The 24167-nt window shown below is 39.9% G+C and overlaps 1 protein-coding gene across 11 annotated transcripts in view; it reads left to right on the top strand.

The window, feature by feature from the left end:
- Positions 1-24167, top strand: part of DOCK10 (dedicator of cytokinesis 10) — a 156154-nt gene that overhangs the window by 76492 nt on the left and 55495 nt on the right. For all 11 annotated transcript variants that reach the window (XM_054074356.1, XM_054074354.1, XM_054074360.1 and 8 more), the window contains exons 5-16: positions 823-895; positions 1210-1338; positions 1610-1744; positions 6520-6703; positions 8619-8704; positions 10688-10771; positions 11878-12033; positions 13480-13701; positions 14266-14388; positions 15002-15084; positions 22607-22729; positions 24009-24088. In XM_054074356.1, coding sequence (XP_053930331.1) covers positions 823-895; positions 1210-1338; positions 1610-1744; positions 6520-6703; positions 8619-8704; positions 10688-10771; positions 11878-12033; positions 13480-13701; positions 14266-14388; positions 15002-15084; positions 22607-22729; positions 24009-24088 — 1478 coding nt within the window. The remainder of the gene's footprint in view (positions 1-822; positions 896-1209; positions 1339-1609; positions 1745-6519; positions 6704-8618; positions 8705-10687; positions 10772-11877; positions 12034-13479; positions 13702-14265; positions 14389-15001; positions 15085-22606; positions 22730-24008; positions 24089-24167) is intronic.

The raw sequence follows: 24167 nt of genomic DNA, 5'->3' as shown, positions 1-24167 counted from the left end.
CAGATTTCCGACTCCTTCCCCTCCCCAGTAGCATCAAGGACGTTAGGGCCGTGGTTTTGATTTGGGTTTTTTTTTTCAGTAGCTGACTAGCTTGTCCTGTTACTGCTTCAGATCCTTAAGCAAGTGGTGTTATCTGTCCATGTGTGGCCAGAGAGCATCAGTTGGTCTGCCTTTTAGCTCTGAATAATGAACAATTCAATAGGGTTTTTGTCTAAAAATGTGAAGGCTCGAATGATGTTTTTTTTTTAAAAAGTGGGATTTAGCTTGAGATTTATGTTTTGATTTTTTTCTTTTTAGGTGAGAGGGAGTGTTTTGGGAGGAGTTCTTAACAGCTGCCGTTGGTTGCATTGGAAAACCTGCAGTGGGTTTCCATCATAAATATTCTGATTATTAACACTTCTACAGATGTCAAAGATGTCAATGGATTGCAAATGTTCCTTTTATTACAAATATTGATCAGTTGTTTACGTTAAATAAACATCAAGAGCAGAACAAACTAAAACAGAGAACAAACCACTCCTGGGTTCTGTGTGCACTTGTTTCTTCTGGCTCAGCTGGAACGCTCGCTTTGGTTGCAGGGGTTTAGTCATGTCATGAGAACACTGACTTTGAAGTGGGGAAAGTGAAGAGGAGATAGGTAGTGTGGCTGAAGTTCCCTAAGGTGAGAGAGGAACCTGGCTTAGGAGAGTGTAGTTTCTCAATTTCTGTTTGGATTTGCTTCCTTGCACAGTAGAGAGTTGTTGCCTCCCTGAAATAGTATATGCACAATTATGTATAAAATAAAATAAAATAAAATTTAAGACATTTTTCCTCTCCTCCCAGGAATGAATGTAGACAAGAGAAACTACCATCGCATTCTTTTGAAATCGATCATGAAGATGTGGATAAGGATGAAGTACGTATCCTGGGGTTTTTTTTTTTTTTTCCCCTGAGGAAGAGTTATTTATTGTTTTAATATGAAATAAAGAATGATAATGGAGGCTCATGATCTATAAAATATTACATGTTTTAAAGAGCTCTGAAGTTAGTGGAACAGCTTTGTCTCTTATGTCGTCATGGGCACAGCAGGCATATTAATAACATCCTATTTTAGAAGGAATGAAGGGGTGATTATTTGTTGTCAAGCAGATATTTGCACACTGCAGTTTTATTTTTGTCTTAAAATTCAAAAAACAAGTCCATGCGATATGAATCATGTCTTTCACACAGGATACAACATCGCACTCATCTTCAAAAGGTGGTGGTGGAGGAGGAGGATTAGCAGCAGGAGTTTACAAGTCTGGATGGCTTTATAAAGGGAATTTCAACAGCACTGTAAACAATAGCATTACCGTTCGGGTAAGGGGACGGCGTTGTTCTTTCTTTATTCCACTTGGATTTATATCCCCCGCAGAGGCGCATTTATTTGCCATTGTCATTTAGTGGCTTATAGGTCAGATTTAATTACGTTGCTTTAAATGATACTGAAGTAACATTGCAGTTGTCTGCAAAACAGTGTGTTTGAAGTGCAGGTAGGAGTTGTCTGTTATTTAAACCCTGTGAATAAAGGATCAGTGAAAATAATTTGTAGTACAACAATTGTTGTTCTTTTTTTCCCCCTCTACTTCAGTCATTCAAAAAGCGCTTTTTCCAGCTGACACAGTTGTCGGATAGCTCATATATTATGAATTTTTATAAAGATGAAAAAATATCAAAGGAGCCAAAGGGATGCATTTTCTTGGATTCTTGCACAGGTGTTGTACAGGTAAGTTTCAATTTATTTCATGTCGTTATTTGGCTGATAAATTTAAAAAGGCAAGCAGACCAACACAGACTTTAGTGGTCTCATTAGCAGTTCCATTAAGTGAAAACACCATTAGTTGTGCTTTTTAAATTGGTGCAAGTCCTCAGACTGTCAGGTTATAAAAATCTGATTGAATTACGGTAGCAGGTCACATATATGCTCTTTGCCCATGGCACGCATGAGAAAAAAACATCATAAAATGTTTCTTTTTACTGAAATGATTTTCTTAGCTGCCAGATTTTATTTGTGCTTACTAAGAGTGTTCTTGTTTGTTGCGGGTTAAAGAGACTCAGGTTGGCTGTTGGGCGAGTGGTAAATTAATCTTGTATCCTGAGCCTCCTTGAACATCATCAGTTTTGGAGGTGATAGAGAGTCTTAATGGCAGCGGGTAGGACAGAGACTTATTGTTTTTGGTGGCTGGGAAAAAATAAGTATCCAGAAATGTCTGATGCCACTTTTTTTTGTTTCTCCTAAGATTGAGTTTTCAGCTTTTATACCCTTTTACTCCACCTTCCTATATTTCTTTTGATGTATGTCTAGGTTTTTGAGGGTTTTTTTCTTTTTTTTTTAATCTTTTTTTGGGGGTTCTAAACAAGCTGTTATCTCGAATAGTATGTTACTGTGGTTCCTCTGGCCCCATGAGTCACTAAATAAAGAAATGAAATTTTTCTTAGCTACACTTTTCTTAGCTATTTCTTTACTACTTAACTAGTACAGTTTGGTTACAGTGCTAGTGCAGACCTGATCTAAGGGTTGGTTTGAAACAAGCCTTTCAGGTAGTGCAAGGGAGGACACCTGACAGACACAAGCTTTTGTTGTTTGGGACATCTCTTTCACCCCTACACAGGCCCTTTGGAGCAAGTTAAATAATGAGTGACCAATTCAATCTTGGAGCAAATATTTGCCGACAACCTCCTGCAGAACCTCCTTCCTGCTCCCAGGAAAGTACCCAGCTCTGGAGGCAATAACTGCTTTCCCTGTGTAATTCAATAGGGTGTATGTTTTCTCAAACAGGTGTAGGACAGGATGTATATAAATATGTAGAAGGACAATGATGTTTGCCTGTCTCAGTCTGGTGGCCTGAAAGACCCTAACAGGTAGCTTGGAAGCGTGGCAGAAGCCATACAGGAGGTTCTTTAACAGAAATCCTGTTCAGAAAGTGCTGCTTGCTGGTCATTTGTGCTTCCTTGAAAAATGGGTCTCAGCCAGAGCTCTAGTTAAACCCTGAGTGCCCCTATAGTGTGGTTTTAGGTACAGATTTAATGCTATTCCAGAGGGTGCCTGTTCTGTTGTTTCTGATGGAGCTCCGTGATAGCAAAAATGTCTTGACTGCAAGTTTCCTGGCCTTTTTGACTGATCTCTGACAGAAATAAAAGCTCAAGAAACGTTTGAAGACCTCCTCCTGTGCTTTGACAGCTGCCTTCTGAATCTGCAGTGTTCCTGCACCCTGTCCCCACAAATTACTCCAACCTGTGTGAACTGTATGTTCTCCTCTCACCTACCCTCCCCTCAACACTACTCTTGGTGGTTGCTCTTTCATTGACATTTTTATAACGGGATACACAAATTCATGAGCTGTATTCACTAGCAAGAAGTGAGAGTCTTAGTCAAGGAAGTAACAGTGCAAATATCATCAGTTATCAAAGTCTGTGATGAACTTGGAGCTACAGGGCTGAAAAACAAAACCTGGCTTAAGAGTTGCCATTAACAGGGAAACCGTAGAATGTGGAGAAAGAGTTGGGTAAAGCTGAAGATTTGGAGAAAGACTGTGATGTGAAAGTTCTGATGTAATGAGTTTTAATACCACTATAAATCATTTAACTCTTCATGAATGACTTTGAGCTCCTGTTTGATACAGGTTGACTATCTAAATCGTAGTAAACACCCTGAAGAAATCATCTCCAGATAAAGTATGACATACTTCCAAAACAATTCTGTTATTTTGGAAGAATGACCCTGCAGATATTAGACTTGGCCTGATGTTTCATTTATAGCTCCTCCACAGTTTCTCTTCCAACCTTGTGTTATTTCCTCGTGGAAGAAATTTTAAACTTGAAGTTAAGTTTTGAAGATTACAAGTCAACCTCAAGGTCCGCATGCCATATGGAAGGACTTATGGAGAAGAAAGCTGAGAAATGATACTTCCTTTTTTTTTCCCCCCTGTTAACTGATCAGGAAGAAAATAGTTGGCTTTAGATTGGAAACAAAGACTTCGCTGTAGATCTCATCTGCTTGCCAGAAGTCTGAAGTGCAGATGAAGAAGTGGATATTGAAGTTTTCCTGCCCTAATGTTCTTAAGATTGAGCATGTGAGACATATTGCTCTATTAGATAATGTCTGATAGTGTTACAGTACCTGATATGATGATCTTGGCCATGTCTGTAAGAGGAAGTGCACAGTACAGGGAAGAAATGCATTAATTTTAATGATCTTTGTACTTTCTGATGGTAAATTGAAATGCAGCATTTGTCTTTCTAGATTGTGCATAAATTGGTATACATAAACAACTTGTACAAATAATCCATCTTTAAGGGTTTTAAATGGTCACTACATAAGATTCTTGGCATAGAATCAACTTCTAGTTCTTGGTCATGCTGTCAAGCTATATCAGTAAAAATAGGCTTCAGTGAAATTTCAGAGCTTGTTTTACATTAATTTGAATGTATGTGATGATTGGAAGAATTAGAATGATTTCAGGAGCAAGACAAATATTGGATACCCAAAACCAATTGCTACAAACGCCAATCCTATTCTTACCCTATGTGAACTAAAATTTGTATCCCTAAAAGACTATTCACCTCAATTAAGTACTTGAGAGGAAAACTCTTTCCTACCAAGAGAATTTCTAGTAGCAGAACAGTGGAACAAAACAATAACACACAGAGTCACAAATCAGTTTAAAAAGCCAAGATTTGACTGAATCTATTGACCCGAGAAGCTCCAGAAGTAGTTGTTCAGTCTTAACTAATTCTGGAGCTGAGTCATGACATATAGTGTAAGGACTGGAGCAAGTGATTAACAACAGATTGGATAGGAATCTTCTAAATCATCCCTGCTGCTGGAAGAAAAGTGTTCATGGAACTTAATTCTCAGTGCTTTGGGTTCTTAGGCTCCTCTTCTGCTAATTAAATTTTGCCTCTGTTCATCTTAAATAAAAATATTGCTGTCATCTCACCATCTAGTTTAGAAATTATTCCTAGTAGCCTGTTGAAATACAGCTGTACTGAGAAATAGTTCCATTGTGTAGAACTACAGGATGCCATTGTCATGTTATTTGAAACTTAATTAGAAAACTAAAATTGAGTGAATTGACCAGTGATGGCGTGGATTAATTGGTTTTCATTTGTCAGCATCACTCCAAAGTTAGATGTGTGGAAAATGTGATGGCAATTTTCTGGAATACTGAAAACAAAACGATGGCACTGTTATCCATAGTCAGTGGTTGTAAAAGTTTGAAGTAGTAGGTGGTGGGATGTGTCAGTGTTCTTTTGATTTAAGCAAGGGGGAGAAGACAACTTGTGCAACTGCTTCCATAAGACTTAGAGATAAAAGCCTCACTAATTCGATAAATCTGAGCAATGAAGCACATTCTATTAAATCACATAACTTTGTTTAATTTTATTGAGCTGTTTCTGTAACTAAGTACCTCATAATTCTTATGACAGAAATTGATGGATTAACCATCTAGTGTACGTATAATCTGGTGAAACAGAACCGATCTCAGAACTCAGTCTGTTGCCAGTATACTTGGGCATTGGTTCTTTTTCTGAGCTTGAAAAGGGTAGCGTTGCATTGACTCAACAGCACCATACCTTACTTTTTGCCTCCTGCAAAGAATTATTGAAATCACTTTGGTAACTTTTTAAATCCTTCTAACATAAAGCTGGCACTGGGAGGCGCCCATTGTGGTCTTTTCAAGTGAAGAAATTTGTCTTCTTGCAATTTGCGAGCGGTTTACTGGTTAATCTCTCCCAAGTTTAAACTCATCACTGGAAGCTTTTTTCAGAACAATACAAAAAGAATAAAATTATGAAGAAATGTTTTCATCCTAACCACAGTGTTTCTACCTTTACGAGATGCCCAGAAATTGTTAACTTTAAGTAGCTTGTTAGCAGCATCTGTAAATATCTCAAAACAGAAGATTTTTATCAATTGTTCACACTTAGCTTTGACCTATTCAGGTCCACCCTCAGCAGTCCAAGATGGAATACTCTGTGCTGACTTTGCTTGCTTATGAGTTAGACTTTGGTGAACTCGGTCCTGTTCTCACTGAACACATATTCACGTGACTTGGCACTACTCAGTATCTCTTTGAGTGTCTGATGTGCTGGTAAAGTGTAGGAGACTTGGGCTTTGGAGGTGTTCTCTCCAGACAACTATGGTTCATGTAGCAATGCTGTACTTTACTATCGGAAGTCTTTCATTGTTCCACTTAGGCAGTGTTCCTTACTGTAGTTTGAAGTGTTATTGTCCATATAAGTCTTGGATTTCTGCGGCTAAATAGAAGATGTATATACGGCTATAGGTATTCTTAGATGCACAAAGACCCAACAATAATTTGACATAAATCTGTGTCAGTATCAGGCTACTTGGATTTTCTTTAAAGCCACTGAGTTCTGCCTGGATGTTGTTCTTAAGGAGTGGCCATGCAAAAGTCCACCTCATAGATGCCTTTTTATGTACCTTTTAGTAATTAGTTCAGGTGTTTATTTTTTCTTTTCGTTTTGTTCCAACAGAATAACAGGCTTAGGAAACATGCCTTCGAGTTGAAAATGAATGACCTTACATACTTTGTGCTGGCAGCTGAAAATGAGCAGGATATGGATGACTGGATTTTCACTCTCAACAAAATCCTGCAAATAAATCCAGAGGGAACCATTCCGGAGAGGAAAAGTGCAGATCTCACTGATCTGAAACTTGGTAAGTATGAATAATCTCTTGCATTGGTTTGTTTTTAATCAAATGCAAAAAAAATGAACCTTCGGATATCACTATTGAATCATTTTTACTGCCTGAGTCTGTAATGGATTCTGCGTCTATTGATTTCTGATGAAGCAGCACCAGTCTTTTGGCAAGCCCTGAACAATGTCAGCTAACTCCCCGCAGATCATTTTCAAAAGACTGTGAGGGAGGTAAAGCTGCTCCCCACAAAGTCAGCAGGAGCAATGTGGCTCTGCTTTGCATATGCAGCTTTTTTCAAATATAGTCCTCTCTATCCGTGATCTTGCTAATACTTTTTGGTTTACTGCCTTTGGAGTCTGAAGGTTTTAAAGAGTTTTGTGCTGGAGAGAGGTTAGATCAGTTTTTTCCAGCGTTTTGATTTCTTTAAAAATCTGGAGTTAATAATTAAAAAACCTGCCAGCTGTGGTGTATTGCTCTTTCCCTGGAAGCCTGTTGACTTTTCAGTTCTTGCTTTTGTGAGTTAGTTTGCATATTAATATGCTTTGACTGTGGAAGAAAACCTTGGATGCTCTGCTATGCTGCGTTCTTCGTGTGGCAGTAACTCATTCCTCCACATAATAAATCCACGTTCAGTTTGGATGAACCCCAGCTGAAATTCTATGACTTGAAACGCTAATACAGATTTGCAGTGCTTGTGCTGTGAGCTGAATCAAAGCTTTGAGTCCACATGCATCTGAACCTTGGGAAGTTCAGAGCTAATTGAAGGCTTTAGCCTGGTGTTTATAATAAATTCCAATTTTGGAGGAACAGGATACTCTTCGTATAGGCAAAGATGTTTTTATAATTTAGAGGCACAAGAGGATTGCACTGCGGAATTCGAGAAGTGCATCTGAAAATCCCACCCATGAGGGATATTAATGAAACAGGAAGAAATACGTGCATAAAAGGTCAAAGACATAAGGCTAACAGAAAACAGAAGTCTCCTTGGTAAAAACCCTGATAACGAGCAATAGGAATGATCTGTGGAGTTAATTCGTCAAAAAGCATGATGCTTTCTTGGCAGAAGAGCCCTAAATAGCTGTAGTGACTTATTTTGCATTGGTCTGCGTTACCTAGTGAAAGCAGAAGGGCCCCTGGTGAGCTAAATAAAGCAAAGGGACAAATAGAGCTATTCTCTGGATCCACAGATTTGCAGCTGATGGAGTCCAGACTGCATCCCTTCCCTTCCCAAAGAGTGGGTAAGGCCCTGCCTGCCTCACTGAAGAATCCGTTACTGAGAGTTCAAAATCTTGTGGTGACGTAAACCCTCAATGTTGACTCAGAAGAATCGGAGAAAGCAAAGGAAAATGCAAAGAGTAAAGCTCTTTATCAGGGAGTGCAGGGATAAGACGAAGAGGAATTGTTTTAAGCTGAAAGAGGGGAGATTTAGAGATATCTTGGGAAGAAATGTTTTCCTGTGAGGGTGGTGAGGCAGTAGCACAGGTTGCCCAGAGAATTTGTGACTGCCTCCTCCTGTGGAGGTGTTCAAGGACAGCCTGGATGGGGCTTTGAGCAACCTGAATCAGTGGGAGGTGTCCCTGCCCATTGCGGGGGGGGTGGAACTGAGTGGGCTTTGAGGTCCCTTCCACTGCAAACCACTCTATGATTCTATGTTTTTGTGGACATGACTGTTTATCATGGATGAATGTCTCGGATGTTTCACTGAGGAGAGTTGGGCCCCTTCTATGAAAGCTTAAATATATACTGATTTACAATAAGCACCAATGAGAGATGAGGCTGAGGATGACAGAGGTTTACATTATTCTCTCTTCCGTTTATTAGCCTGATGATACTGAAGAGAAATAAAAAGAAATAGCGTGTTTGGTTTTTTTAAACCCAAGAGTAATAGCAAGTACAATAAAAACATTTGCATATATTTTTCCTTTTTTCCAAGACCCTGCAGAAGTTTTGGTGAATTATGATTGCACTCAAGAAGAGACTGATTCTTCAGAGAACACCTCGCACCCAGACTTCGCAAAAGTAATGGATGTTATATTTATCTTTATAAGCTTAGCAGAAAGTGCTACCTAGGTGAAAAACACCTGCCAATTTAATATTGTGAAAGGTTTGAAAATACAGCACAGCTCATTGTGACTGTTAGAGCCATGACAAATGACAGGACTAATTTCTTTCTGAACAGCTGATGGCTTTGTTTAAATGAGAAAAACTCCAGTGGATTTAAGGAAAGTAGGTGCTCTCTAGAGTAGTTTGACTCAGACCTGTAGTAAGGGTCTGGTCCCTGCACTTATCGGTGAATAATCTACTCTTCTAACTGCATTTCACAGAAGTTTGGTCCTTGGAGAGCCAAGACTTCCTGTGTGACTTTCAAGGAAAAGTGAGCTTTGAGTTGCTCATCGCCTTCTGTGTAGTTTCACTGAAAGATGCACGTGGTATCAGGGGAGGCATTTTTTCCTCTGGATGTCATAAACTGCTTCATGGGGATGAGATAATTGTAGAAGGTGCTAAGAAGCTTTTTGATGAAAGCATAGATGAAGAATATTTGACTGCTTTTTCTTATATGGATGTATGATCTATTTGTAGTCTTATGTCGGTGAGCAACTATAGACACTATCTGTGTACACAGCCAAATCCTGTTTGAGGATGTTACTCCCACAGATTTGAACCGAAAGCTGTATATGTAAAAAAACCAAAGCAAAACCCAAAATAAAAACAGAACAACCAGCCAAACAGATAAAATATAACTGAGATTATTTATTAGGTACAATGGGAATATCTGATCATCTCATCTGAGGAGTGCTACTTTCTAATGGTTTAATGGTTTCACTGGTGGCCTGCAAGGCAAAAATAGATGGTCTGCATATTGTGCAATGCTTGTATTGCCCTTTTTATATGAATAATTCCTATTTCCCTTGCTCTTTAAGCCTGGCTGCAGCAGTGGTATGTGTCTTGTCCCTAGTTCATGGCAGGTACATCTCCTGATCTCATCTTTACCCAAACCACTGCATCAGGACCTGCTTCTGCTCGTCAGCCCATGGGTAGGGCATGTTAGGAAGGGAACATAGAGCTCTTGATCTTTCTGTGGTGCTACTGCTTGTTACTTGATTTGCTATTGTGAAAAACACGAAACGTTGATTGGGACCTGAACAAGAGCATCCTGCATCACATTAGCTGATGTTTGTACTCTGACTCGGACTACCAGGATAGCTGTGAACTCCATTAAAAGGTCAGAGATTGGCAAATAAAGAATAGTTAGGACAAAGAAGAGATTGAGCACGTTTAGACTGAGAAAAAAGATTTCAAAGATATGATGAGGGATCTGTAAGGGGAAGGATATGCGTAGGGCATAGTTCATGTGTTGGATGAATGAGCTTAAATAGTGTGGGGAGGGAAAAATCAAAGTTAGAAGAATAAACTTGTAAAAGGCAGAGTAGTAAAGCCTTAGGAGGCTTCAGGAATTTAAGTTGGTTTTATCAGAGAGGTTTTATTATTAAGTTAAGCATGTGTCTGTCAGAAATAAAATTAATGTGGCTGATCCTGCCTTGTGGCAGAAGGACGGAAAGGGAGAGAACTCCCAGGCTTCCCATTGTGTGACAGTGCAGTCTGTGTGTCCTCCCAACTGGAAGGCTGAGCTGCTCTTTCTGTCCCCTTTCTGCCCTCCCTGTGACACAACTGGTTTTCTGCGTGCTTTGGTTTTTTTTTTCCTCAACTTGGGAATCCCTAAAGTGATTTTAGTGCAGTGATCTTTACACAGTGAATTCTTTACGAATATATATGAACTTAAGCTACATAATTGGTATATTTTGGGATTCCTCAGAAATATATCATGGCCTGAGAATCTCTACTTTACAAGCGTATAACCTTCAAAGAGTTCTTGAAGGTGCTTTGGGGTAAGTACTGCAGAAATGAGAAGTGTTGGTACAAATGAAACATTGATCATTCATTCAGAGATTCTATGGATTTCTGTTCTTGTGCAGACAACTAATTTATTATCTGTCACTGCAGTATATTACAGAGACAGAAGAAACAGTGAAAGCCTCTCGAAATACAGAGCGACTAAATCTTTTCTCTTTGGATCCCGATATATCAGTAAGTGAAACTTTTGTTTTTCCAGTTTGTAAAAGTTTTAAAGTAGAGGTGGTCTGAGCTGACCGGGTTAGCTGAGCCGCCAGAGTGGGATGGAGTTCAGCAAGCCATGGGGTATCCCCAAGACTTCAGCTCTGAAGGGTGAGGGGAGCTCTCTGTAGCCCATAGAGATTTCTGTATAGACTCTACCCATATCTGATCACAGAATGGTTGAGGGTGGAAATGCTATCTGGAGTTCGCCTAGTCCGGTGTAGTTTTGAATTGTTAAAGGAAACTGAAAATATTACTGGAGCAGAACCTTCTCATGGGCTGGGAATGCTATGAGAACAGTGGTTTTATTGTTATTCATTATACTTAATTTGATTACAAAAACATGGATGGGTATGAAAAGCAGTGGGAAGGTACAATTGGAGGTAGAAAAGACTTTTTTTTTTGTTAAATAAAGTTTAGCCGGAAATGTGGGAAGTGCAGATTGCTTTTCTTTTAATCTTCAGCTTGCTTATCATTTAGTGTCAGGGTTCACGATTTAAAGAAAGTTATTCCTTGCACTGAATGCACATTTTTTTGGAGATTAACTACAAACTTTTATTTTAGGGAAAAAGAAGACTTAATTAAAATCAGGATCAGTATATATTCCAAGTCAAACCTGTTGTCAATCAACTGTAGCATCGTTATTAAAAATATTAAGTGAATTGAAGTAGTGGTGTGGTGTATAAGTAAGAGGAAAGGGGAGGAAGGTCTGAAATATAATCCTGAAATGTGGTGTTCCAGTGTGAAAATATGAGGCTGCTTATATGAGGAAATTAAAAGCTACAGTTTTAGGAGTAGTAAGTACACAAGAAAAAAAATAGTGTTCTAAAATTACAGGCAAGCTGACTTGGATCCCTAATTCTGCCTCTGAGGTTGCATATGTCCTCGGGCAATCTTTTTCCTTTGCTTCCTAGTCGATAAATCAGGAATAACACTCATTTATTATAGTACTGTGAAGATAGCAGTGATTTTGTGAGGTTTCTAGGTGCTTCAGTAACTGTCAAGACCTTTAAAAAGCTTATATAGTTATGGAATGCCGCGCTTTTCCCATGCATAATGAGTCGCCCAATGTATTTCAGTCATTGAATCCTCAGAAAAAGGAGTTTCCGGGGACAAACTCAGCCGTCAAGCCATTTGAAGAAAAGCCTGCAAAGAGGATCCTGATAACTTGCAAGTCCCTTAGTTTGAATCTCCAGGCCTGTGTTACTGAAAATGAAAATGATCCTTCAACCAATGTAAGTTTTAGTCATTTCTCTATGATTTTTCTCTTTTTTCTTTACTTTTTGTTTTTTCTCAGTTTCTGTGCCCTTCTTGCTTTGGAAAGAGAAGGTGAAAGGAAAGCTGTATCATACACATCCTGCATTCACTCCTACTCTTCTGCCCATCCTTGGGATTGAATAAGGAAACTAATTAGTAATATTAAAGTTATTGAGGGTTCTCAATCACTGCTATAAGAACAAGTTTAAACTGTCAAGACCTATGCAGGAAGGAAACTGAAATCAGTTGCTGGTGAACCTCTCTTTTGTTTTTTCAGAGAGGGACCATGAACCAAGCAGATTTAGTTACAGAAGAGAAGGCAAAATAGAAAGGGCTGGATGCTTCGTCTAGTGGAAAAGCACAGCTAAAACCAGGACAAACCAGAAAATTTTGCTTATCCTTACTTTAAAAACAAAAGGCAGTGAAAAGTGAGATGTAGTTGTCAGTTCACCGCTTGTATTTCTTCTATGTATGTAGTAAATCAGGGAAGCTCTGAGAAATTAGTGTCCTGGCAGCTTAATTTTCATACATTACATATGAGGCATTGATTTTTTTTTTTCTTTTTTCATTTGAAGATGACCTCTACAGTGAGTGCATATTCAGCATGGTGCAATCGATACTATTTTTTTTGGCAGACTGGAAAAACTGTTTAAATGAAGTCATGGTAATTGTAGCAAGGGCATGCAATAATTCACCTCAGAGGCTTAAAAAAGCAGAGAATATTGTACCTGCCATGCGTTGTTCCTTGTGTCCAAATTTTTACATTTCTGATTTCCATACAGCTCAGGGGGTATTATTCTAAGGCTAATTTATTTCATCAGAACTATGTAGGCTCTTTGGAGGTTACGTCCAGTTATAGGACTCAGTTCCCTGGTGCTATGCAAGAGAACAAGTGGGTAGTGTCAGGGCTGTTTGAATGCTCTTGTTTCCTAGCAAAATGGCACATGTATTTCCTACACAATGATACACCCACACATTTGTGTTTGTACCCATAAACATTTTTCATCTGCTTACATTTGCCATCTGTGTGCTGCATTTCTGACGATCCCTGGAAAGCCAGCCCTCATTCTTGTTTCTTTTATAAGGACTCTGAATTTACATTTTAAAAATCCTGTAACATTTTTCTCTGGGGCTCAATTAATTTACTCTAATAATTACCTGTGACAAATACATTTGATTTTAATTCTCTAAGTTTAAGTTATCTGTCAATCACTCTTCTATTGCATGGTTAACAAACTGCTTTTAAAAGCCCCTAAAATCACATGATTGGGAACTAACCTTTGTAGGGGTGTGTGAGCGTGTTTTTTTTTTAATGAGCCCCATAATTTATAAATCATATTTGTTTGCATTCTCTTTTTTTCCCTAGCTGCAGAAACCTCCTGCTCTCAGTTACCACTGTATTACATTTCTGGTGTTTTCTGCAGGTAGAGCCTTTCTTCGTGAGTGTGGCACTGTATGATGTTAGGGACAGCCGGAAGATCTCTGCTGATTTTCATGTGGATTTGAACCACCCGCTCGTTAGGCAGATGATTTCAGGTTCCTCGGTTTCATTAGAAAATGGCACTGTTGAAAATATAGACTCAAATGAAATGGAAGAACCACAGGTCAAGGGGTTCCCAGAAGAATGGCTGAAGTACCCCAAACAGGTATTCAACATGTGACTTGCATGGCTGAGTGGCTCTTGCGACTTATTTTAGCTCAGTAGTAGTATTCATTTTCCTTAAAGAATTTATCTGTACTACCAGTGGTTCTTGTTTTCAAGAATGTTTGGGGGTTTTTTGTCTATCTGTGTTACTTGTATACAGATGCTTCAGTTGTGTGCTCCTGGGATAAGCTTTAAAACCATTTACAGTCAAAACTTTGAAAAAATTTGGTGTCTATGATTTGGAGGAACCACCCATGTTTTCTGGGCTCTTTGGATTCATTCACTGACTTCTCCCAAATGAGCGAAACAAAATCAACTCTTAAAGCAACACCTAGATGCTGCATTCATCTCAAAGTATTTCCACATGTGCTGCATGTGCACAAGCTTACTTCAGCACTGGCACAAGACTTTGCATCAGGCTATATTGAATATGGAGCGATAAAAATCCTCATTAATCCTTTCTGAATTTGGATTGTTACCGTTTCCATCAACAGAGAGCACTGACGGGATTTCATTTCCTCAGTATGACTCTATACTTCTTCACTGTTCTTCCTTTTATCCACAGGCTCTTTTCTCCATAAGTAATCCTCATTCTGAGATTGTATTAGTGGCAAAAATAGAAAAGGTGCTTACAGGAAACATCGCCAGCAGTGCTGAACCTTACATTAAGAATCCTGATTCTTTTAAGGTAATGTAACAGAAACATCAGGTTCTTGTCAGCTTCAGCCTATTGGAAGCTGAAGACATTGCACATTGTGCTCACAAATCTCATCCGTGTGTGGTTGCTGAGCAGGGCAAGCTTACGGTAGGCCCACAAGTAAGAAAGCAAATGTCCAAGCTCTCTTGGCTGAATGAATGAAATACTGTTTGTTCTGTAACATATGAATCCCTTCCTGGTACATTTTTATGCTAGCTGTGTCTTAGCAGAGTGAAATTCTCTTTCAGCAGTCTTTTAGAAATTATGATTTGGTGCACTTCGTATGTGAGCAAAGTTGAGGTAGGGGCTCTGAGACCGAGCAATACATCTGCATTGGGTATAGGACAGACAACTGGAATAATAACTGTAACTAACACAGTTCTGACTGAAGGAATGGTGAAGGGATTTAATTCATCAGCATTATCATATTCATCTGTGATATCTTTACTGTCCACCCAGAACATTCAGTTATGGGCAGTGTCAGGCTAAATATTTTTAAGGACACTGTTTTCTCTTCAGCAGAGGGATACTTGGATGTTCCCTGTGCTGCATTTCAAATATTATAATAATATTGATGAAATACTTCATATTTTCTTTTTTGTAGTGTGCACAGAAAGTGTTAAAATCCAATAAGCAGTTCTGCAGCAAGCTAGGGAAATACCGCATGCCATTTGCTTGGTCAGTGAGGTATGTATTAATGCTGTTTATAATTTTATAAAGATTTGCAATAGCTTATTCTGCTCTTACACTTATATCTTTTTATTCTTTTCCACTTTTTTCTGCCTGAAGCTAAGCAGGATCCCAGAAGATCCTATAGTTTTATTATTTAATTGTCCTATTTTCCACACAGCTGATTGTTGGTTCCTTTCTCATTAAATGCTACTGTGGTGGAATCTTTTCTTCCGGTATGTAGTAAAGTTGCCGGGGGTAGCAAAGGTTGATATGAAGTTATCATGAACTCCACCAGTGATTTGGTGCTAAAAATTGCCAAAGAGATTTCAAATTCTCACAGGAATTTTCTACAAAGATAATTATGGTCTGAAACAGAGTTGCAAGGGTCACCTAAAATATAAGCACGCCAAGTTTGAAACTCTGTTCTTGTTATGATACCTGCCAGGTTCTAGGAAAAATCTAACTGAGGATTTGGAGGTTATGGAGCCCCTAAAAACGTGCCTTGGTGGTGATATATAGGGAATTATGCTTCAGGTACTCTTGCATTTTTAGTGGTTAGTAAGTGACAGAGAGCTGTTATTCTCTTGTTTTGTGGGTCAGTTGGGTTTTATTGCAGGTCAGTGTAGTGGTGGTAATGGATTTTTGTTCTTTCTTCCTCTCCTGGATAGTAATTCCTTGCTGGTCTTACTCTTAAGATTGAGAGACCCCCGTGACTCTTGATCTCCTATAAAATTAACTCTAAAAAACAAATATGGCTTTCTTCTTTTGTTCTCCCTTCAAGATTCCATGTAATTTCTTTCCCTATCCTCTAAGGTTTTTTTTTTTTTGCCTTCCCAGACTCCTGTAATTTTCTCATCTTACTTCTGCCCTGGAATGAGAGAGCTCCCTGTCTGGAAAACTTCCAAGTGTCTCTCTGACAGCTCTCCCCTCTTTCTGCTATGCATAAAGCAGAGAATATAGAATTTTATGTTCCCTATGAAAAGGAAAGCTGTCTGCATAGATCTATCAGAGTGAGTCCAGGAGAGGTCACAAAGATCCAGAGGGCTGGAGCACCTCCCATACAAGGACAAGCTGAGAGAGTTGGAGTTCAGCTCAGAGAAGAGAAGGCTCCTGGGAGACCTTAGAGCAGCCTCCAGTACTGTAAGGGGCTACAGGCAAGCTGGGGAGGGGCGGTTTATCAGGGAGTGCATGGATAGAGCAAAGAGGAATTATTTTAACCTGAAAGAGGGGAGAGATCTGTGTTAGATCTTAGGAAGAAAAGGTTTCCTGTGAGGATGGTGAGGCACTGGCGCAGGCTGCCCAGGTAGGCTGTGGCTGCTCCATCCCTGGAGGTGTTCAAAGCGAAGCTGGATGGGGCTTTGAACACACTGATCCAGTGGGAGGTGTCCCTGCCCATGGCAGGGGGGCTGGAAACGGATGGGCTTTAAGATCCCTTCTAACCCAAACCATTCTATGATTGCTGAGTAAAATCATTGCTTTTCTTCTGTGGCTTCTGTTCTGATTACGGCAGGCCTGGGGGAGAGCTGCCTGAGCTGTAGGGAAGAAGAAGCGAGTGCTAGGTGAAGAAGTCACATTGTGGCATTGCCTGTGACCGTGAGGGATAATTGTGTGGCTGGCTGTGTGTTTCTGTTATGAAGGTACAGAGCACCAGAATTGCACAGTTTCCCCTGCCGCATGTATGGGAAAGCTTATGATTTTAGGGTATGGTGTCTAGATGACAAAGGAGAAAACACATAGTAAGGTACGGCCACTTGAAGAGTTTATTTGGTTTCTATTGACATACATTTTTAGTCAATGTCCAGTAGGAACAAAAGTGCGTGCGTGCTCAAGAAAAAAACAGATAATGTGTTCTGATCTGTCATCACGAGCTCAAGGATACTCATTAATATTTACTACTTCTGTGTAGCCAAAGGACCATTCATCAAAACTACCTTTATGGTTGTCTCTTGGGTTGTCGGAGTTACTTTTAGCGTGTAATGGACCATGCAATGGCGAGAGGTGAAGGCTCGGCGTCAGACTGAGTTGAGGCTTTTTATTAACTCTGTCCTGCCTGTCTGTGGTCTGTGGTGGTACCGTCAGTAAGACGTCCTATAACTCAATCGTTGCTGCAGCTGTCTTTAAATGGCACGGTGATTTTAACTAGGTCAGACCCTGACTGGTCACTTATGCATGTGAAGAAGGCTAAAACATTCTTCCTCATCTTCAGCAAAACTTATCTAGGAATATTTATTGCCTCCCCAAAACTCTAAAAACCAGAAAGGTTTCCTTCTTATTTTGGAGGAATCGCATTTCTCTTTTGTAGGATTCTCCAAGTGGGAACTCCTAGCAGCATCTCAGTGAGAGGGATTAGGCAGAAGCAGGGTTTGGGCTGTGCTCTACTGTCACACAGAGGCTGGGCTGTCCATGTGCTGTGGCTGCACTGCTCCAGCGCATTACGTGGTATTGCACCTCACCTCAGAATTGCAGCTGCAGGTCTGTGCTTCCTCTACTTGTGGGAAGCCTAACAGGCACGAATGTAGTTTTACTTCTCTCCCTGCAAGGTGGAGAGCACCTTAAGTGCCTTTCAAGTTGGGGTGCACTGAGAAAATGGTGCTTTTCAGAAGATTCTCCTCTGATTTCGGTTCTGTCTTATTTCAGATATTTTATTATTAAGATACCAATTTCAGCTTCTTGGTCATCTCAGGCATTGTATTATAACAGCATAAATTTATTTTGCGATAATGGGCCACTCAGATTTGGAGTAAGGAATACAATCTTAATTAGATCAAGTTTCACTAATAAATAGTGCTCCACCAGATATAAACCTGCATGAGTTTTCTTGCATTTTCTTGTATATGATAGCACCAGCTTCCAGTCACCACAGCCATGTGAGCAGAAGTGTTTTCTGTGGACTGATTGCTCTGCTTGACTACTGCTTATCTAAGTGGAGCACAGCAGTTGCTGCGGCTGCACCCAACAGTGTGCGTTGGGTAAGCAAACAGAGTTGTTCTATTTGGAGTTCTGTGCAAAATGGTTAATTGGCAAAAGCTGGAATGTGGCACAGGACATGAGGCAGGATGGGAGCAATAGGGCTGTGTTTGAGAGAACTTGATTGTTCAATGCACGGTAGAGTGGGTATGGAATACCTGGGAGTCTGAGCCTTCCTCAGTCTTTTTCCATGAGCCTTTTGTCAAAGGCAATCCTGGGGCCTAGTCCCATACCTTTTCAGTTTCAGAGGAGGCAGTGATTTGTTTGACTGGGTATTCTGTCTGAAATTACAGGCTTCTTTTTCAATGTGCAGTCCACAGTCTTAAAAAATAAGATCAAAAAGACCTCCGCATCATACGAGATTTTTGCTTTCCCTAGGGCAGGATCAAATAATTCCTAAATTAGTTTGTCTGGCCAGTATTTCTGGCTGAGATTTCCGAAATATAGATGGGAAATATATGCTTGTGGTATTAGCCAAATGCACAGCAAGTTCAACATTGTGTGGACTTCTTGCGTGTGCGTCGCACAAATGGCCTGTGCGGGGGCAAAGGGCAGAGCTGGGATTTGCAGACATCCCTCAGCTCCAGCAGGCAGTATTTGGGGATGGTATCCTAATTCAGTGCTTCACTGCCCATAGAATGAAAAGTCTTTCCTTCCGTCTGTAGAATTAATTACAAAAATATACTTGGGTGTATTTATTAGCTCTTAAACGTTTTTATTATAATTGCATTATGAGATAACAGAGTTTAAAAGTCATTAACAAAATACACTGTGTATGAACTTTTTGGTATTGCTGATGTTGCACAAGGAATTTAGTTCATTGGGTCAAGTTCGGCCCTCATTTGCATCTGTTTATGTATTAACATTATTCAGGACTCTTTGGTAAAAGCAAAATATAATTTGGCCTTATAAAATCTATTTCTGTTTTCACAGCTTGAAAATAGAAGTTTCCACTGGAGGCTATCGCACTACAGGGGAAAAAAAAATTGGTTTGGCTAAAAAAAATAGCAAAACCCTAGCTTTGGAAATGTGTTTTCCAGTTATTTCATTCTGGCATTAACCACTCTTCTGGTTTTGTGTGGAATTTTCCCCCCCTTAAAGCAGTTACAGATGGCCACTGAGCGGTTTTTGTGTATACATTCAGCGAGCCAAAATCTTGACAGCTGAGTATTGTGTGTGTGACCAAAACTCTCTTTATTAGCTTATGTGGCATCCAGTTTGTTCGCATCATTCAAAATCATGACTCGGGGCTCCTCCCCGATTTCTCGCTGGCATTGGTGGGATCTGGTGTCTGTGTGCTCTCACAGGTATAATTACAGGATGTGTTAGAATTAGAGTGTGTCAAATCCACCTTCCATTCTCCTATTCCTGACAGAAGTGCCGAAGTTTGCAAATAAGTGCCTGAGCTGCATATTGTAGATGTGGGGAAACTTCGCTCGCAGACATTAGTTTTTGCATTGCTATTTCTTCAGACCTTCTCCACCCTCATAAACTTTAGAACTTACTATTTGAATTAATTTTAGAGCCCAATATTGAATCCTTCAGCAGCTGGTGTAGCTGTTGGTTCACTTCTCAGCTGGCAGAGGCTGATGTAGCTGAAGGTGGTAAGGCTGCACTGGTTTACAGTAGCTGCAGATCTCACACTGAATCTCTAACCTTGAACATGAGTAATTTTACCACAAATCGTATGCCACTGCTTAAAAAGTAGATTGTTGAGTGTTAGATTATGAACATTGTGTAGGTTTTCCATGCTTGATGTATTTTTATGGTTGTGGACTATCAGCTAACAATGCTGGAACAGTAGAATCTTAGAAACATTTTAAATACGGAGGTGATGTTTTGGTTTCTTTTAGTGAGATCTGTTAATTTGTTTTCCCCTAGACTCACACCTTTAGGTTCTATTCAGGATTTTAGTTCTGTGAAGTTTTTCTTATTATAATGTCTTTGCTCAATAAGTAACCAGCAGTGAGGAGGCATTACTATATTAGACAAATATTGGACTCCTGGACAGCAGAACTGTTTTATTACAATTCCTTACTTTTGATATGATAGCTGTCATTCTCAAGTGCCTTTGGTATGTTCCCTGTGACAAGGAACACTCTTGCTCTGCCTGCACCCGGCAGCCTGAAAGGATCTATCAAAACATAGGATTGTGGTTGCTTAACTGCAGATGTACTACATCTAATAGTCGCTGCTCTGGCAGTTCTTCAGCTTTGATGAGCGAGGGGAAGTGGAGCCACCAGTGTGGCTCAGCCTGCAGAAAGCCATCTGAATGCATAAACCTGGCTTTAAGAAGGGTTATCTTGTTCTCAGTGGACATCTGAATTGCTCTCTTAGTGGCAAGAGCCACTCCATAAATGGAGTATTGTGTATAAGTTGGAGGGATAAAAATACTTACCTGTTTTGCATTGTGGATACCTGGTTTCATGCCTTTAATTCTGTTCTGGGTGTATTATTTAGGCTGGGATATGCTACTGAGTTGATAAGCAGCAGCTCTAGAGAAAGGGCATATGATAGCCAGGGAGCACTGGTGCTGGGGAGGAGTGGTTGTAGGCAGGAGGACTCTATAAAGCCCTTCTGACTCCAAACCAAAGTGACTGGAGGGGAGGAGGTGACAATGCCGTGTCCCTAAGGCTCCCAGGAGGCAGTGCTTACTGCTCAGTACCACTGACCCACAGTGAGCTACTTCCAACACGGACATGGCTCTTTTTCCTTTTACGCTCTGATCATTCCCAGCCCTGCCTTGGTAAGTGCCCCTACACCCTGCTGTGCTGAGCAGTGGTTTGCTTGATGTCAGAGCCTGACCTGGAATTCCTTAATAAGCTACAGCAGAGCCTAGTGGCATGGTGGAAATCACTCACTGAATGTTTCAGCTCTCTCTTTTAGTCTGGAGAAGGAAACGGTGCTGAGTCTATGAAATATCGTGGTGTCACCAATACAGTAATAATTATTAAATCTTATCTTTTTTCTTTTTTTTTCCTGACAGCTGAAAAATAGCATTTATAAAATAAGTGGTGGCTGCCAGAAATTGTCTTTTTGCTTCCTAATAACCTAAGAATTTTGACATGGTGTGTTGGTGTGGACCTTATTCCCTTTAACTGCTGTAGGTAAAAATCTGATTGGAGAGAATTGGTTATCCTCTGTAGTTGGAAGGAGTGAAATAGCAGTGCTTCTCTCAGTTAATTGAGTTAAGACACGGTGCATTTATACTTATCCTTGGGATCGTCTTCCAAAGGTTTACTCCATTATTTTGCATCTGGCAACAATTTGTGCTGGCATCAATTCTTCTTCTCACTGGCAGTGGAACAGAGAAGTAAATTAAGGAAGAGGAATTGGCCAAATGATTCACAGAACAGCACTTAGTGTCAAGAACATTTTACTTTTGTTAAGCAATGTTTTTGCGTACTACAGTTGAATCCAAGGTTCATTACTTTGGATAGCTGTTACATTATCCACTCCAGCCAGCGTGTGTGACCCTCGGGGGTATACAAAGGGCACTGGAATGTCTTAATTAAATCCTGCAAGTGTCAGTGAGCAGGAATGGAAATATCTGCGAATGTTTTCCTGTGCGCACAACTGATACTTATTGTTCCCAGTTATAGACAGATATCCCTTTTTTTCCATTTCTTTTGGCACTTTGTAGCTGTTTCACCAAAATTTTAGACCATGCTGCACAAACTTGTTTTGTGAAGGAAAGCTGCGCTCCAGTGAGTCGGTATTGTGTTACTGGAGGACACAGAACAAATTCAATTCATAGGAAGACTGAGTAGAGGTCTCTAACCTGGTTCTGGAAAAGCATACTTTTCTATAGGTGGTGAGATGTGGTGGTTGGGATTTGACATCTTGCTGTGTTTTCTGGTATTTAAAATCATCATAATTTTCATTGGATAATAACTTCTTGGATGAAACTACCGATTGATGTAATGAATTCTTCAAAATGCTTCCTTGAAATAAGGAGCCAGTGTCTTTGTTGACGTGAAGAGTCATGGCCTTGATGTGTGAGCAAGGTAGTAAAGCCCCATCGAGCTGAGGGGTGGTGGCTTTCAGCCAGGGATGGCCTCTCTGGGGCTGCCCAGGAGTTTGCTGAGAAGCTGGAGGAGGCAGCCTTGCATCCAGGGCGATGGAGAGGCAGGTGGGAGTGGAAAGCTGCCTCCAGTGGGGTGCTGTGCACTTCCAGCTTTCTCAAGTGAGACTGAACTACAGAAAAAGGGGACCAAATGGTGAATGCTGACCTAGATGCTGATCTGTTCTAGCACTAAACCCTTGCAGCTCTGGGCTGGGAGCAGTCACACTGCACCTGGGGTCAGTGGGGGCTGTCTGCATCGTGTATACTTAAACAAGGGCTTAAGGCTTTGTAAGACTGGGACTGCACGTGCACGTAAACTGGAATTGCCTGTGTTCCTCAAATGTACAGCTCCAAAGAGCTTTCTTGTGTGTAGCTCTGCAGAATGCCCTGGAATTCATGCAAGAATTCATATCATAACCATGTTAAAAACTGACATGATGAATTCAGATGTCCCAACATATATGGGGGTGTGTTTGTAAGCATGTCATTTTTCTTTCTTTGTAGACCGGTGTTTAAAGATAATCAGGGAAATGTTGATAGAGACTCTCGATTCTCACCTTTATTCAGGCAAGAAAGTAATAAGATTTCCATGGAAGATTTGATTAAACTAATAGCAGAATACAGAAGGTAAGGAATCGTTTTTAATTTGGTTTGAGAAGGAATAAAAACTTTATAAAGCTGTGCAGAATAGTTTTCACAGCTTTTTTTCTTCATTTAACACTGTGTGCCAAAGTGACTATATTAAATTAGTATTTTTTACATTAGCCTGTTACCTGCCAAAGGGTGCTTGTGGTTGGACTTTCCAGGAAAACTGAAATGTCATTTGGCACGTTAATAAATGTTGTTATAACCTGAAGATAGGGATGCCTTAAATTAGCTTCCATCAGGGAAGATGCAGGTGAGGTATCCAATTACAGAATATTATTTCAGAGAAACAAAAAAAAAAAAGAAGAAGAAGAAAAAACAGAGAGAAGAATGAAATAGCATCCTTTAATGGTTTCCCCACTCCTTTTTGTTTGTTTGTTTGGCTTTTTTTTAGTCTCCATAGCAAACTGCAGAGTGGACTTTGGAAGGAAAAAACTTCTCCGAATGTTTGTCAGTGTGTAAATTAGTGAATAATGATTTAACTGGATAGTCTTCCACAAAGGTGTAAATCAGATTCATTCTAGAGCAGAGTCTTAGTTTATACTGGATAAGTGACATGAGAATTTCTTTCCATCCCTTCTACTATAAGTGTGCCTAGAAATGAATCAGTCTGATTAACTTCTACTGTTCCATTTATATAAAATCAAGTTGTAGAAGAGCTGAATGTCAACTACACAGACTGGATGGGGCCATTAATCTCTTGTGCCATCTTACTGTGACTGGTCAGGAAACTTTACTGAATTTATCACTACCTGTGTTAGAGTCACCACTGGTAGTTTTGTCTAAAGCATCTTCTAGATAAAAGGAATTTATCATCACTGTTTTGGCACTTCTCAAGTTGCTTGGGCATGAGGAATACACCTTGGACCCTTTTCATCATGGCAGCTGCTGAAGTCACGGTGCTGTGAACTCCTCTCATCTCAGCTGCCACTTAATTCCTTTCAAGGAACATTTCAGATTTTAGAAAGAAAAAGTGGTTAATTCTCATAAGGTTTAGTTCAATTTCTTCCTCTTCTACAAAATACGCTCTAATATTGCTTGCAGACAAAAGGCAAGAATGAGGCCAAGAAAGAAAGAAGAAGAAAACAAAACATTTTTCTTTCTTGCTGTTGCATTTGATAGCCGATAGGTATATATTAGATGTGTTTATTATATTTATATCTTAAATCAGGGTCTGTTTTTCATTTTGGATTAATTCGTGTGATCGGTCTCATCACCTTAGTTCTAATTTTCTAAAATGTTTTCATTTCTGTCTTTGCAGAGCAGAGAAGATTAGCAAAATACAGACAATACCTGGCTGCTTGGAGATTGAAGTTGATTGTGTTCCTTTGGAACATCCAAGTATGATTCCACTTTAATTATTATAATTAAATAGGACATTGTCACAAGCTTTCCCGCCATAATTGCTGCCTTGAGACAA

Source organism: Cuculus canorus, chromosome 9 (genome assembly GCF_017976375.1).
Source record: "Cuculus canorus isolate bCucCan1 chromosome 9, bCucCan1.pri, whole genome shotgun sequence".
In the NCBI taxonomy this organism is placed as follows: domain Eukaryota; kingdom Metazoa; phylum Chordata; class Aves; order Cuculiformes; family Cuculidae; genus Cuculus; species Cuculus canorus.
Note: the sequence above shows the minus strand (reverse complement) of the source record. Positions and strands in the feature narration are given on the sequence as shown.